This window comes from Panthera leo, chromosome E2 (assembly GCF_018350215.1).
Source record: "Panthera leo isolate Ple1 chromosome E2, P.leo_Ple1_pat1.1, whole genome shotgun sequence".
In the NCBI taxonomy this organism is placed as follows: domain Eukaryota; kingdom Metazoa; phylum Chordata; class Mammalia; order Carnivora; family Felidae; genus Panthera; species Panthera leo.
The window spans coordinates 8,723,285-8,738,076 of NC_056693.1; the positions used below are offsets into that span (position 1 = coordinate 8,723,285).

Here is a 14,792-nt window from a genome sequence, read left to right on the forward strand (position 1 = left end):
GCACTCTCTCTCTCTCAAAAATAAACATTAAAAGAGAGAGAGAGAGATGCTGCGCCTAAGTCAGACAGCAACAGTGGGCCTGGGATGGGGGAACAGACCCGGAATTATCTAAAATACAGTGACAAACTTCTCAATGACCCCAAACCCGGCCCTGGCCCAGCAAATGGTACACACTCATCATTTCCCCAAGAATCAAGCAGCAGACTCTACTCCTCTCAAATGGCTTTATTTCCCCAGTGTGGGGAGCTACAAGTAGGATCTGTGGTCCCTGCATCCCAAGGACCCTGCAGCCTTCTGCCCAGTGGGCTGTGGCAGGACCTTCAGAAGGTCAATGCCTGGGTTCCAGAGGCCGATCCTTCTAGATTGGGACTGGTTCTGTGGGGAACCAGGCCTGCCGTGGTCCCAACGGATGACACTCCCTGAGGTGCTCCTGACAGCAGCCCTGGTGGTCCTCCATGAGCATGGGGCCCACCTCCAGGACAAGGCCAGGAGGTGCAAGGGTCCAAGACCAGCTAGGACTTGGGGAGTAAAAACGCCCTATGGGCCTACTCCTTGAAGTCTGCCAGCAGGGGTCAGTCTGGGGGAGAGAGAGAAGAGAGAACAGATGGCGGGGATGGAGAGGACAGAAAAAAAAAGGAAAAGTGGCAAAAAAAAAAAAAAAAAGGAGCAAGAAGGACGAAAAGCCCAAAGGAGACTGAGAGAATGACCCAGGGCCAAAGGAAGGGCGGCAAAGTGAGAAAAACACTCAGGCATCGAGGAACACAGGCCCCAGAAAGCACGGTGGTGGTGACAGAGGCTAGAGATAGACACAGGTGGACCCTACAACACTGACCTTTGGGCCCAGGTGGGGTTGGAGGCGGTGGCCCCCCTGGGGGCAGCAATGCCGAGCGGCTCAGGGCTTCCGCCACCCAGCCCAGGACACGGCTGCAGTGCTGGACCTTGGGAGCAGGAGGGACGTAAAGGAACAAGACCAAAACCCCACACCCCGACCATACTCCCCCAGCCCCGTCCGGAAGTCCTCACCTCCCGTTCCAACCCTTTGAGACGCTGCTCATACTCGCGGATCTGTCTCAACTGCTTCAACGCCGTGTCCACCCTGCAACCCGGGACAACCTAGGGCATCAGGCCAGTACCACCAGCCCACCAGCCCCGCCCTCGGAAAGCCCCGTCCCCCCCCCCCCCCCCCCCCCCCCCCCCCCCCGCCAAGGCCCGCCTTCCTCCCCAAAGTTCCAGGACCGTGTCCCGCACAGGCTCCACCTGGAGCACCGCTCTTCTCTAGCCCAGCCCCGGGTTCCACTCAACCCAAGTCACAAGATCCGCCCCCGAAGCAGGAAGCCCAGTCCCCGGCCCGCCCCGCCCTCACTTTTGCGAAGTGCGCTTCAGACGCTCTGAGTCGCTCTCGCGCTTGTCCCGGGCGCGTGCCAGCAGGAAATTCTCCTTCTGCACCGACTCCCATGTCAACAGCTTCCGCTCTGCTTCCTTCGAAAGGTAGACCCCTGGAGGGCGGAGTAAGGATGGAGTCCTCGACCTCGTCTCCCTACCCAAAGCATCCCGAGGGAGCCCTCCCAGGCCACGCCCCCTAATATTGCACACCCGCCCCACTAGTGAACCTGGGTATCCTTCCCCCGCCTGTCTATGCTCTTCTTTCTCTCCAGGTCCCGTCCCCTGTGTTTTTCACCAAATCCCGCTCTCACGAAAATGTTCGAAGATCGGGGAGGACGGCAAGCTGGCCCTGCGCCTGCGTAGTCGGCGGATGAGGAGGCGCACGTGCGAGACGACGATAAGGGGCGGGGCCAGTGCAGGCCTAGAGTGATATTCCCGGATGAGGCTGTAGCGCTGCGCCTTCCAATAGAGGTCGCTGTTTCCCTGTACTTTGCCGAAGGTGTAGCTACGGGGACGAGAGGTCAAGGGTTACCAGAGGTCAAAGCGAGCAAGAGACCAACCTTAGATGTTGAACAATATGTTTGAAGTCCAAGGCACCAGGCAGATATTGGAATCAATAAAGTCAGAGGTATTACAGGATGCACTTAGAAGCTGGGTGAGGAGGGCCAAGGGTCAGATGTCAGGAATCAAGTTGGGATGGTGTCATGAATTAGCAGTCCAACTCTTGATTTCGGCTCACAGGGGCTCACAGTCGTGAGATCAAACCCTGTGTCAGGCTCCATGCTGAGCGTGGAGCCTGCCTGGGATTCTCTCAGCCTGCCTCTCTCTCCCTCTCCCTCTCTCTCCCTCTTCCTCTCTCTCTCATAAAAAAAAAAAAAAAAGAAAAGAAAAAAAAAAAAGTCAGCTGAACACAAATAGCTATAATCAGAATGAAAATGAGGGCATTACTACCGACCTTACAGAGATAAAAAGGATTATAAGAGAACACTGTCACAATTGTATGCCAACAAATTAGATAACCTAAATGAAATAAATGGGACAAATTCCTAGAAACACACAAATCACCAAAACTGACTCAAGAAGAAACAGAAAACCTCAAAAGACCTATAATAAGTAAAGAGATTGAATCACTCACCAAAAAATGTCCCAACAACAACAAAGCCCAGGCCCAGATGTTTTCACGGGTGAATTTTACCAGTCAGAAAGAAAGAAAGAAAGAAAGAAAGAAAGAAAGAAAGAAAGAAAGCATTAACACCAATTCTTCTCAAATTCTCCAAAAAAATTAAGAGAGAACAGTTCCTGACTCATTCTATGAGGCCAATGAGGTTACCCAGATAAAGAGATCACAAGAAAACAAAATTACAGATAAATATTTTTTATGAATATACATGCAAATACCCTCAACAAAATACTAGCAAACCGAATTCAGCAGCATATTAAAAGGATTATACACCATGACCAAGTGATTTATCCCAGTAATACAAAGGTGGTTCAACATACAAAAATCAATACAACACACCGCCTTCATAGAGCAAAAACAAAACAAAACAAAAAACCCATGATTATCTCACATTATCATCTCAACTGACATAGAGACACAGAAAAGGCGTAGGACAAAATCCAACACCCTTTTGTGATAAAAAAAAAAAAAAAAATTTTTTTTTCCTTTTGACTTAGAACAGGACTGAAAGGAAAATTCCTCAACATAGTAAAGGATAATTATGAAAAACCTAAAGCCTACAAAATATTCAATGAAGAAAGACTGAAAACTTCCTGCTAAAATAAGGAATAAGACAAGGATGCCCAGTCTCACCATGCTATTCATCATTGTACTGAAAGTACCAGCCAGAGCAATTAAACAAGAAAAAGAAATAAAACGCATCCAAATTGGAAATGAAGTAAAACTATTTCTAGTCACAGATGACATGATCCTATATATCAAAAATCTCAGAGGGGCACCTAGTTGGCTCAGTTGGTTTAGCGTCAGACTTTGGGTCAAGACAGGATCTCGCAGTTCGTGAGCTGGAGCCCCACATCAGGCTCTCTGCGGCCAGCACAAAGCCTGCTTCAGATCCTCTGTCCTCCTCTCTCTGCCCCTCCCCCACTTGCCCTCTCTCAAAAAAAACAAATAAATAAATAAAACATTTTCTAAAAAATCTCAGAGAATCACAATAACAAACAAATTCAGCAAAGTTGCAGGGTACAAGATCACCAACCAAAAATCAACTGTGTTTCCATACACCTGCAATGAACAATCCAAAAAGGAAATTTAGAAAGCAATTCCATTTATAATAGAATCTAAAAGAATAAAACACCTAGGAATAAATTTAACCAAGGCAAAAGGCTTCTACACTGAAAATTACAAAACAATACTAAAAGATATTTAAAAGAACATCTAAATACATGGAAAGACAACCTGTGTTCGTGAATACAAAAACTTACTATTGTTAACATCCCAATACCATCCAAAGCAATCTACAGATTCAACACAATTCATACAAAAATTCCAACAGCCTTTTCTGCAGAAAAGTAAAAGCCGATCCACAAATGAATAGGGAATTGCAAGAGACCCTGAGTAGCCAAAACAATCTTGAAAAAGAACAAAGTTGAAGGACTCACACTTCCTAATTTCAAAATTTCCTACACAATCAAAACAGTGTGGTTGTACTGGCATAAGATAGACATATCAACCAATGGAATAGAAATAAGGGTCCAGAAATAAACCTATACATCTATGAGCATTAGGAGTTGAATTGTGTCCCCTTCCCCCTCAAAAGAGATACGTTGAGGGGCGCCTGGGTGGCTCAGTCAGTCGGGCGTCCAACTTTGGCTCAGGTCGTGATCTCGCAGTTCGTGGGTTTGAGCCCCGCATGGGGCTCTGTGCTGACGGCTCAGAGCCTGGAGCCTGCTTCCGATTCTGTGTCATGACCTGAGCCGAAGTCGGAAGCTCAACCGACTGAGCCACCCAGGCGCCCCAGCCAAATGATTTTTAACAAGGGTGACAAGTCCACTCAATGGGGAAAAAACAGTCTCTTGAACACAGACCTGGAAGTACTGGATTTCTGCAAGCCAAAAAACATGAAGTTGGACCCCTAGCTCATACCATGTACAAAAATCGAGTTGAAACAGACCAACAACCTGAATAGAAGAGCTAAAACTATAAAACATAGGAGTAAATCTTTAGGACCTTGGATTTACTGATGAGTCCTTAGATATGACACCAATAGTACAATTAATAAAATTTAAAGCTTTTGTGCATTAAACGGGATTGTCAAGAACAGGAAAAGACAACCAACAGAAAAGGAGAAATTATTTACATATCACATATCTGATAGGAGTTTACATCCAAAATATATAAAGAATTGCTACAACTCAACAACAGAAAGACAACCCAGTTTATAAACAGGCAAAAGACCTGAACAGACATTTCTCCAAAGAAGAAGTGCAATGGACAATAAGCACATGGAAAGATGCTACCCATCGTTGGTCATTAGGGCAACGCAAACCAAAACCAGAGTGAGGGGCGCCTGGGTGGCTCAGTCGGTTCAGCATCTGACTCTTGGTTTCAGCCCAGGTCATGATCACATGGTTCCAAGCTGACAGAGCAGAGCCTACCTGGGCTTCTCTCTCTCCCTCTCTCTCTCTTCCCCTCCCCTGCTTGTGCTCTCTCTCTCTCAAAATAAACTTAAAAACAAAATTATAGCCACCCGAGTTAGTTGGTATGATATGAACTGGTATTTCACTGTTGTTGGTTTTTTTTAAGGTTATTCTTTTACTTTGAGAGAGAGAGAGTCGGGGGGAAGGGGCAAAGAGAGAGGGAGAGAGAGAATCCCAAGCAGGCTCCTCTCTATCAGCACAGAGCCCGATGCGAGGCTCCAACTCATGAACCGCGAGACCTGAACCCAAATCAAGAGACGCTTAACTGACTGAGCCACCCAGGTGCCCCCCAAGCCAGCATTAGATCCGAGTCAGAATTCAAGGACTAAAAACAGAATTGCTTAGGCTGGAATCACCAATCATGCTGGGGACAGGGTCAAGCTGGGATTGAGGGTCACGCTGCGGTCAAGGGTCATGCTGGGTGAGGTCAGATCAGAGAACAGTCAGGCCTCACCTGAACATGGCGATGAGCAAATTCAGCAGCAGGATGTTGGCCACGAGCAGGAAAATGATGAGGAGGAGAATCACCAGCCAGTTGGCATAAAGCGAGACGCAGGAGCCTGCCTGGGCCCCCAATGGGCGTGCCCAGAAGCCCTGCTCCGACGAGCAGTTGACATGCTCCATGAGGGCCACTGTAAAGGGAGACACTCAGAGGTGGGGCCAGGGAGACAGAGACCGAAGAAAAACAGAAATTCAGGGGGGCGTGGGGGAGCAGAGACCCTGAGAGAGGGAGACAGAATCCCATAGAGATGGAGCGGGGGGCACGGGGCCACTCAGAGACCTAGGGAGAGCGAGGCAGAGACTTAAAGACAGGGGTATAGAGACCCAGAGACAGGGGGACTGGTAGGGAGCCCCGAGGGAGGGTGTCAAGCCCTCTCATCCTCCATACCATCCATGTCCTCCTGGGGGATCTGCCCAAAGATCTGCAGGTAGGGCCGGTAGAAAACACGGCGCAGGATATTCGGGAGGTCACGATCCCGGGGCCTAAGGAGCCCCTCCGTGGCCACCCCGTAGGCAACCAGCCACACACCGAGGAAGAAGAGGAAGAAGAACACGTCCTTCATCTGTGCGGGGGAGGGGGGCGGGAAACGAGACGCAGTCTGGCCCCGCCCCCTGCGACCGAAGCTCCACCCCCACTCTGCTCCGTGCACGGGTTCCCAGCCTCCCTGCCCCGCCCCTTCCCTCCCCTGGACCCGCCCCCGGGCCCCGCCCCCCTCACCATCTTGCTCACGATGACTATCTTGGGCCCCAGTTGTTTGTTGACCGTGAAGATGTGCAGCAGCCGCAGCGTGAAGACCATGAAGTCGAGGCAGAGGACAGTGCGGCCCAGGTCATACAGGCCGGGGGTCAGCCTGGGTGCGAGGAGACGCGGCAGGGGTCACCAACACCAGGCTTCGGGAGGGGCCGCAGCCGGGACCCTCCGATTCCCCGGGGGTTCACCCAGGTTTCACAGGGCCGAGCTGAGCCGCGCGGGGCGCCCGCACACCCTTAAAAACGGCTTCGTAATCCACGGCCTTGGCAAGAATTTGGGAGGTCCCTGTAACAATCAAGTTGGGAAAACCGCCGGAATACCTGTCCAGCCTATAAGAGGCCCACTAGAGAGTTCCAGCAGACCAGTAAGCAGAAGACAAACGACCTAACGGGAGAGTGGTTAAAGAGAACACACAATTCACAGAGGAAGGTCAAAGGCCAGTAACCTTAGCAATCCTATGGGGGAAATAAAGAATCACATCCCTATTTTGCAGCATCACGTACTTGAACTCTGAATGGATTAAAAACGGAGTAAAAGGCAACACATTAAAATCTGACAAAACTGGGGCGCCTGGGTGGCTCAGTCGGTTGAGCGTCCGACTTCAGCTCAGGTCGTGATCTCACAGTCCGTGAGTTTGAGCTCCGCGTCGGGCTCTGTGCGACAGCTCGGAGCCCGGAGCCTGCTTCAGATTCTGTGTCTCCCTCTCTCTCTGCCCCTCCCCTGCTCATGCTCTGTCTCTCTCGGTCTCAAAAATAAATAAAACATTAAAAAAATTTTTTTAAAAATAAAATAAAATCTGACAAAACTATAGAAGAATTCCTTCCTGGGCTTCAGAGGATGAGCTGTCACATAACGAGCGAAGCCTTTCATGCAAGTGATATATATAAGATCACACTAAAGGAAAAGACAGATTAATTTGACAACCTGGACATGTGAAACTTCCTTGCAGCAAAAGGTAACATAAATACGACCGACAGTGAAGGGCAACGCTGTTTGCCAAAAACGCATCGCCTACATTCGCTCGTGAGGGAACCCGAGACTAACTCAAATAGAGCCAAATCGTACACAGTAATTGGTCTGGACTGTCCAAGGGTGTTAAGATCATAAGAGCCAAAGGACTGGCGAACTGGATTGGCTCCTGGAGCAGAAAAAGGACATCAGTGGGACAACGGAGGGATTTGAATAAGAATTTCCTGGTTTGGGTAATGCAAGATGTTAACACTTGGGGATCCCGGTGAAAGGTGTGGAGGAATTCTCTGTACTGTTGCTGCAGCATTTGTTGTAAGTCTCGGGGTATTTCAACATGCAAACTTAAAGAGTAAAAAAATGTTTAGGATAATATACAAGGGGCGCCGGGGTGGCTCAGTTGTTCAGCATCTGACTTTGGCTCACGTCATGATCTCATGGTTCGTGAGTTCAAGTCCCACATCGAGGGAGCTCGAGCTCCACTTTGGGCGAGCTGGAGCCCCAATTCGGGTAAAAATTCGAACGCTGCTTCCCTCTCTCTCTTCCTCTCCCTCTGCCCTTCCTGGGATTCTCTCCTCTCTGCCCCTCGCTCACTTGTGCCAATAAACAAACAAACAAACAAACAAACAAACAGATAAATAAAATGCGAAACTATTCAGAGAAAGGAAGCAATTTACAGATAATGATGACCAAAAAAAAAAGGATAATATACAAAAGTGAGGTGCCTGGCTGGCTGAGTCGGTAAGGGCATCCAACTTCTGATCTCATGGTCGTAAGTTCCAGCCCCACGTTGGGTATGGAGCCTACTTTAAAAAATAAAATAAAATAAAATAATAATAATAATAATATACAAAAGTGAAAAGACAAGCTACGGACCGTGGGAAGATATTGAGAACAAATCCAAGAGTTAGTGGTGCCTGGCTGGCTCAGTCAGTAGAGCATAGGACTCTTGGTCTTGGGGTTGTGAGTTTGAGCCCCTTATCGGATGTGATCATTTAAAATCTTTAGGGGCACCCAGGTGGCTTAGTCAGTTAAGCATCCGACTTGGGCTCAGGTCACGATCTCATGGTTCGTAGGTTTGGACCCCCCATTAGGCTCTGTGCTGACAGCCTGGAGCTTGGAGCCTTCAGATTCTGTGTCTCCCCGCCCCTCTCTCTCTGCCCCTCCCCCACTCTCTCTCTCAAAAATAAATGATTAAAAAAAATTCTTTAGGGGCGCCTGGGTGGCTCAGTTGGTTGAGCGACCAACTTCGGCTCAGGTCATGATCTCACAGTTTGTGAGTTCAAGCCCCACGTCGGGCTCTGTGCTGACAGCTCGGAGCCTGGAGCCCGCTTCGGATTCTGTGTCTCCTTCTCTCTCTGCCCCTCCCCCACTCATACTCTGTCTCTCTCTCTCCTTCAAAAATAAACATTTAAAAAAAAAAAAAAAAAAAACAGGGTCACTTGAGTGGCTTAGTTGGTTAAGCGTCTGACTCTTGGCTTTGGCTCAGGTGGCGATCTCATGGATCCTGAGTTCAAGTCGGCTGACAGTGTAGAGCCTCCTTGGGATTCTCTCTCTCTCTCTCTCTCTCTCTCTCTCTCTGCCCCTCCTGCACTCTCTCTCTCAAAATAAACAAATAAAATAAATAAACTTAAAAATAAAAACAATAACAAGGGTTCAGAGAGCACCTACCCATACACATACGTAAAAGATCAACAAATATAAACGAACATGTATTTTTTTTTAATGTTTATTTTTGAAAGAGAGAGAGAGAGAGACAGAGCACAAGTGGGGGAGGGGCAGAGAGAGAGGGAGACACAGAATCTGAAGCAGGCTCCAGACCCTGAGCTGTCAGCACAGAGCCTGACGTGGGGTTCGGACCCACGAACCCCTGATCATGACCTGAGATCATGACCCGAGCCGAAGCCGGACGCCCAACCGACTGAGCCACCCAGGCACCCCAATAAATCAACATTAAAACAAAAGAAAGACCAGGCAGAACGTGCACCAAACTCCTGATGGCGACCGTGGATGGAAGAGTGAGGACTCTCGGAAAGACTGAAGAATAACGTTGGTTTCTGTTCTGTGCCTTTCTTTTGTTTAATCCTGTTCACTGAGGACATCTTTCGGTATTTCTTTGATAAGAGACTGTATTTCAAAGACATTTTAAGTTGCTGGGAGATGCTGTCGCGTTTATAATCTTGTGTGAGGAGAAAGACAGCACAAGCCATACTGAGAGCACCATTTGGGGTGACCTCAGGACAGGAGGGAGGCACACGGGAGGGACCCGGAGTCTGGCAAGGATAAAGGAAGCCTTCCAGAGTCGGAGGCAGCAAAACTGAGGCCTAAAGGAAGCGGAGGCATTGGCTTGGCCAAGGAGAAGAGGGAAAAGTGTTTCGAGAAAGGGGAACAGCGAGACTCAAAGACACGACAATTTGTCCCCAAGGATGTGTTGACATGCCCCTGCCCTTTCCCTGGGCACCACACAGTATGATCTGGAAACCATGGAAGAAATGAACTAACATTACACAGCCCAGTCTTGGCGACAGAAATATTTGAGGTGAATTCCTGACAATTTTTTTTTCTTTTAATGTTTATACATTTTTGGAGGGCAGGGGAGGGACAGAGAGAGACAAGGGGACAGAGGATCCGAAGCGGGCACTGCACTGACAGCAGAGAGTCCGATGCGGGCCTTGAACTCATGAGGGTGATGGGATCAAACCCCCAGTCAGGCTCTGCACTGAGCGAGGAGCCTACTTAAGATTCTCTCTTTCTCTGCCCCTCCCCCTACTCTCGCTCTTGCTCTCTCTCTCTCTCTAAAATAATTTTTTTTAATTTAAAAAACTTAAATATAAATGTGAATCTATAAAATTTGACCCAGGAAAACTGGACATGAATGAATCAAAGCCACAAAGTAAAATTCACAAACCCAGAACCTAGGTTTGGGCAAAATTCGATACAGACAATAACACAAATGATGAGCCCAATATCTGTGGTACGACTTAACCCAAATAATAATTCATGAAGTTGAAGTAATTTCAGAAACTGAAAATAAAAATAACAATATGGAGTGCTTGGGTGGCTCAGTCCGTGAAGCCTCGACTTCAGCTCAGGCCATGATCTCAGGGTTCCCGAGTTCAAGCCTCACCTCTGGCTCTGGGCTGACAGCTTGGAGCCTGGAGCCCGTTTCAGATTCTGTGTCTCCCTCCCCTGCTTGTGCGTGCTCTCTCTCTCCCGCTCTCAAAAATAAATAAACATTAAAAAAAAAAGGAGAAAGAAAGAAAGAAGAAAAAAAAAGAAAAGGAAAAGAAAAGAAGGAAAAAGAAAATTAATTAGTTTAACTGCCCTGCACACAAAACTGACCGAGAAAGTTTGAAGAAACTGGAAAACACTTCCTTGATAAGAACTCATCTGTCCTGGTCAAATTCTGATTCCAATTTTGTAATTGCACAGATTGAAAATATTTAGGATCAAGGTCAAAGCCCCTGTGGCTGTGAGGAAGGAACTGCGAGCTGCTTGGAGGGGCCGGAGCCCGGATGACGAAAAGAGGAAGAAATGGGGGCGCAGGCTGGGAGAGGTGGGCGCGCCAGGACCGTCCAGGGCTCCCAGTGCCAAGTGCAGGGGTGCTGGGCAGCCACGGGTCAGTTCTGGGAGCAGAAAGACCCTTGTGGGCCCCACGGGAGATGGACTGGAGGGAAGAGGGGCGTCCAGGAGGCTGGGGCGAGGGGGCGGGAGGGAGAGGGGACCCGATAGAGGGAGGCGGGGGGGGGGGGGGGGGGGGGGGGGGGCAGGAGGACAGAGGAGGGGAGGAGGCCAGGGTGGTGTCCGCGCCCGGCCGGGTGTCTGGGGGGAGGACTCCGGTCCACCAGCTGGTGCTGCAGCTGGGGGGCCAGGTTCGAGGACTAGAGAAAAGCCCGAGAGCCCGCAGATCTAGAACAGCAACAAGCACAGTGCGGTTCTTGCCCCGATCCCCACGTCCCTCAAGCCGGATTCCCGCACGCGAGCAAACTGCTGGGGGCCCGCGCTGCCGCGGTGGGTGCCTTCCAGCAAGAAGGGGTTGCCTGCTTTTCAAGAAAAAGCGGAAAGCGGAGCTGGCTCCAGCCCAGCGGGGAGGGCCCGCGGCCCAAGGTCACGGGGACACTCACCGGCAGCCCACGCCGAGGAGGAAGCAGGTGAGGGCCACCAGGTCGCACTGGTTCCAGGCGTCCGCGAGGTAGAGGTGCAGCCGGTGGCGCAGCGGGGCCCGGCGGGGCCCCGGGCCGGGCCCCCCGGTGGCCAGGCTGCCCCAGCCGCCGCCCAGGCCCTGGCGGAACTCCTCGCAGAGCAGGGTGAAGGCCCAGAAGTAGAGCAGCAGCTCCGGGGCGGCGGGCGGCTCGGGCCGGAAGTCGACGAGCAGCACGTGGGCGAAGAGCAGCAGGAAGAGGAGGTAACTGACCACGTTGCCCATGAAGGCGGTCACCGGCGCCCCCCAGAACTGGGGCCAGCGGCGCAGGCATGGGGGGCACCTCCCGCAGCAGCCCCCGCGTCCGGGCCGCGTCAGCGCCCCCACGGGGGTCTGCTCAGGGGGCTCTGCCAGCCTGCGGTGGGGGGGGGGGGGGGGGGGGGGGGGGGGGGGGGAGAGGGGGGAGGAGGGCTCAGCCTGACCTCTGAGCCCCTCTTCCCCATCATCAAGACCTCTCACCTTTCCCATCTGACTTCTAACCCTGCCGGACCTGAAACCAAGTCGGCTGCCTGCCATCGCCTTGACTTCTGACCCGTGTATCCAACCCCTGACCTCTGAAATCTCCTGCCATCAAGACTGCCGACTTTCTACCTCTGACTTTCTCCACCCTCTGGCCTCTGACCCGTGTCTGACTGCCGACTCCCTCTTCCTTCACCTTCATAGCCTCTGACTCTCTGACTTCGGACCATCCCCCTGACCTCTGACCCCCCTCACTTTCATGATCTCGGCTCCCCAGGTTAGACAGCGCTGTCCCTGAACGTTAACTTCTGACCCACAAATTCTGATGTCAGGCTGTCCATCCCAGTGTTCTCCGGATCTGACCTCGGACCACACAGCCGTGTTTGGCTTCTGGATTCTGACCTCCTCGGTCCACTCCTGCCTCTGACCCTTCTCCTCCAAGTTCTGATCCTCTGTCCCAATTTCAGCCTGACTCTTAATTCCGACCTCAGATCAAAAACGCCAAAATAGGAGCGTCAGGGTGGCTCCGTTGGTTAAGCTTCCAACTCTAGATTTCGGCTCAGGTCATGATCTCATGGTTTGTGAGTTCAATCCCAGCATTGGGTTCTGTGCTGACAACTTGGAGCCTGCTTGGGATTCTCTCCCTCCCTCTCTCTAAAAATAAATGAATAAACTTTATTTTTCAAAAAGCCAACATGAATAATGCAAATTAATAGTAAACTCAAAAAGCTAACAGGAAAATTAAATTGGCTTGGAAAGGCGTCTTCTTTTTATAAACCAAGCAGAGGGGCACCTGGGTGGCTCAGTCGGTTGAGTGTCTGACTTCAGCTCAGGTCATGATGTCATAGTTCATGGGTCTGAGCCCCACGTCAGGCTCTGTGCTGACAGCTCAGAGCCTGGAGCCTGCTTCACGTTCTGTCTCCCTCTCTCTCTGCCCCTTCCCCAGTCATGCTGTCTCTCTCTCTCTCTCTCTCAAAAATAAACATTAAAAAAAAAAAAAACAGGTGTATATATAAACCAAGAAGAAAGATAATAGCCCCAGAGTGGAAACAACACAAAGGTCCACCTGCTTATCCATGGATAAGTAAAATATGGGGTGGCCACACACCAGAATATTATTTAGCGATACAAAGGAATGGAGCACTGACTGACACGTGTTACAACATGGAGAAATCTTGAAAACGTGATGATAAGTTAATGAAGCCAATCACAAAAGACCACATAGTGTATGGCCCCATTTATACAAAGCGTCAAGAATAGGGAAATTCGTAGACACAGAAAACCAACTATTGGCCCCCCAGGGCTGGGGGGAGGGAGGAACGAGGAGTGACCCTCAACGGGTACAGGGTTTCTTGTGGCAGCGACAGTGTTTTCAGGTTCATTGTGGTGACAACGGCACAATTCTGTGAACATACTAAAAACCACTGAATCGTAACCCCTTCAATGGGTGGCCTGAATGTGAATTTTATCTCAGCAAAAGCTGGTCTCAAGAAAACAAGAGGAAAGAACTGGAAAAGCTAAAGCGAGTGAGATGCAGAGAGGACAGAAAGTTCCCTAGGGTCGAGGGAAAAGAGACCTGTTATCTGGCATTTCACCCTCCGCGGGGCCCTGGGACCCAAGACCGCGTGGTGGGTCAGAAGGCTCCCCGCCGTCCGCCATCTTGAATCAGGCACAGCCGGGCCACACAGTTTCCTGGGCGCATCCCGAGCCTCCCTGAGGACGCATCCGGGACTCTGTCTTTCTACAAAGCTCTCCACGGAGGTGGCTCTCCACAGTGGCTAAGAGCACGGCTTCAGGAACAAGAAGCTGGTTCAAATCCCAGCTCCCCCATCTACCGGTCACGTGAGCTGAGGCGAGTGACTTAGTCCCTCAGTCATTTCATCCTCAAATAACAGACTCTAGGGCGTAGGGCTGTTGAGGGAATGAAACTGATTTTCAAAAGGACTTAGCACCCTGGCTGCCCACTGCAAGTGTTCCAGGACATCAGCTGTGGTCACCGTCACTGTCATCGTCATCATGGTGCAAAAGTCGGGAGCTCACTGGGTGAGCACATCGTTACTGACCCTGACACTGGGGACTTTTCTCAGTGGTCCCAATTTTTTTCTTAGCTTTCTCTTCCATCTTGACAAATAGTTCGTATTCGCTGTGCGTTATCGCGGAAAAATGTGTGTGTGTATACATATATACGTTTAACTTTGCTCCTCGAGGTAGGTAGTGGATTTTAGAGACTGCTGGTCATGTTTCTAACACTTACCAGAAATATTTTTTCTTCTGGGATACTGGGGGCCAGGGTCCCTCCCTCTTCTCACCTAACTGGCTAAAGTAGAGACAGAGGCTGTGTCTCTGTCTCTCTCTGCCCTTCCCCCCCTCAGACTCTGTCTGTCTCTCTCTCTCTCAAAAATAAACACTAAAAAAAGGGGGGGGAGGGCGCGTGGGTGGCTCAGTCGGTCGGGCGCCCAACTTCAGCTCAAGTCATGATCTCACGGCTGGTGAGTTCGAGCCCCGCGTCAGGCTCTGTGCTGACAGCTCAGAGCCCGGAGCCTGCTTCGGATTCTGTGCCTCCCTCTCTGTCTCTGCCCCTCCCCTGCTCTCTCTCTCTCTCTCTCTCTCTCTCAAAAATAAATAAACATTAAAAAAAATTTTTTTTAAGTACAGACGGAGGGTACAAAGATGCATATAAGTGTGGGCCTCTTTTTCTCTGTGTCTCTGTTACCAGAGGTTGAGACCCTTATGCCTACACACGTCGTTCAACAAAATAAGTGATAAATGGGTTAATAACCACAGTAGCAGTGAACGATCCCCGTTAATTGAGCGCTCACTGTGTGCCAGGCAGTGTGATGCACTTGACACGTTATCCCCGGGAGGCCCCCACTG

At 50.3% G+C, this 14,792-nt stretch overlaps 1 protein-coding gene across 2 annotated transcripts in view; it reads right to left on the minus strand.

Annotated features, from left to right (window-relative positions):
* Positions 1-210: 210 nt before the first annotated feature.
* TRPM4 (transient receptor potential cation channel subfamily M member 4) overlaps positions 211-14,792 on the minus strand; it is a 45,846-nt gene continuing 31,264 nt past the window's right edge. For both annotated transcript variants that reach the window (XM_042918955.1, XM_042918956.1), the window contains 9 exons: positions 11,383-11,814; positions 6,260-6,392; positions 5,930-6,104; positions 5,495-5,672; positions 1,695-1,888; positions 1,364-1,496; positions 1,024-1,096; positions 833-938; positions 211-577 (listed from right to left, as the gene is read on the minus strand). In XM_042918955.1, coding sequence (XP_042774889.1) covers positions 573-577; positions 833-938; positions 1,024-1,096; positions 1,364-1,496; positions 1,695-1,888; positions 5,495-5,672; positions 5,930-6,104; positions 6,260-6,392; positions 11,383-11,814 — 1,429 coding nt within the window. In that variant the 3' untranslated portion in view covers positions 211-572. The remainder of the gene's footprint in view (positions 578-832; positions 939-1,023; positions 1,097-1,363; positions 1,497-1,694; positions 1,889-5,494; positions 5,673-5,929; positions 6,105-6,259; positions 6,393-11,382; positions 11,815-14,792) is intronic.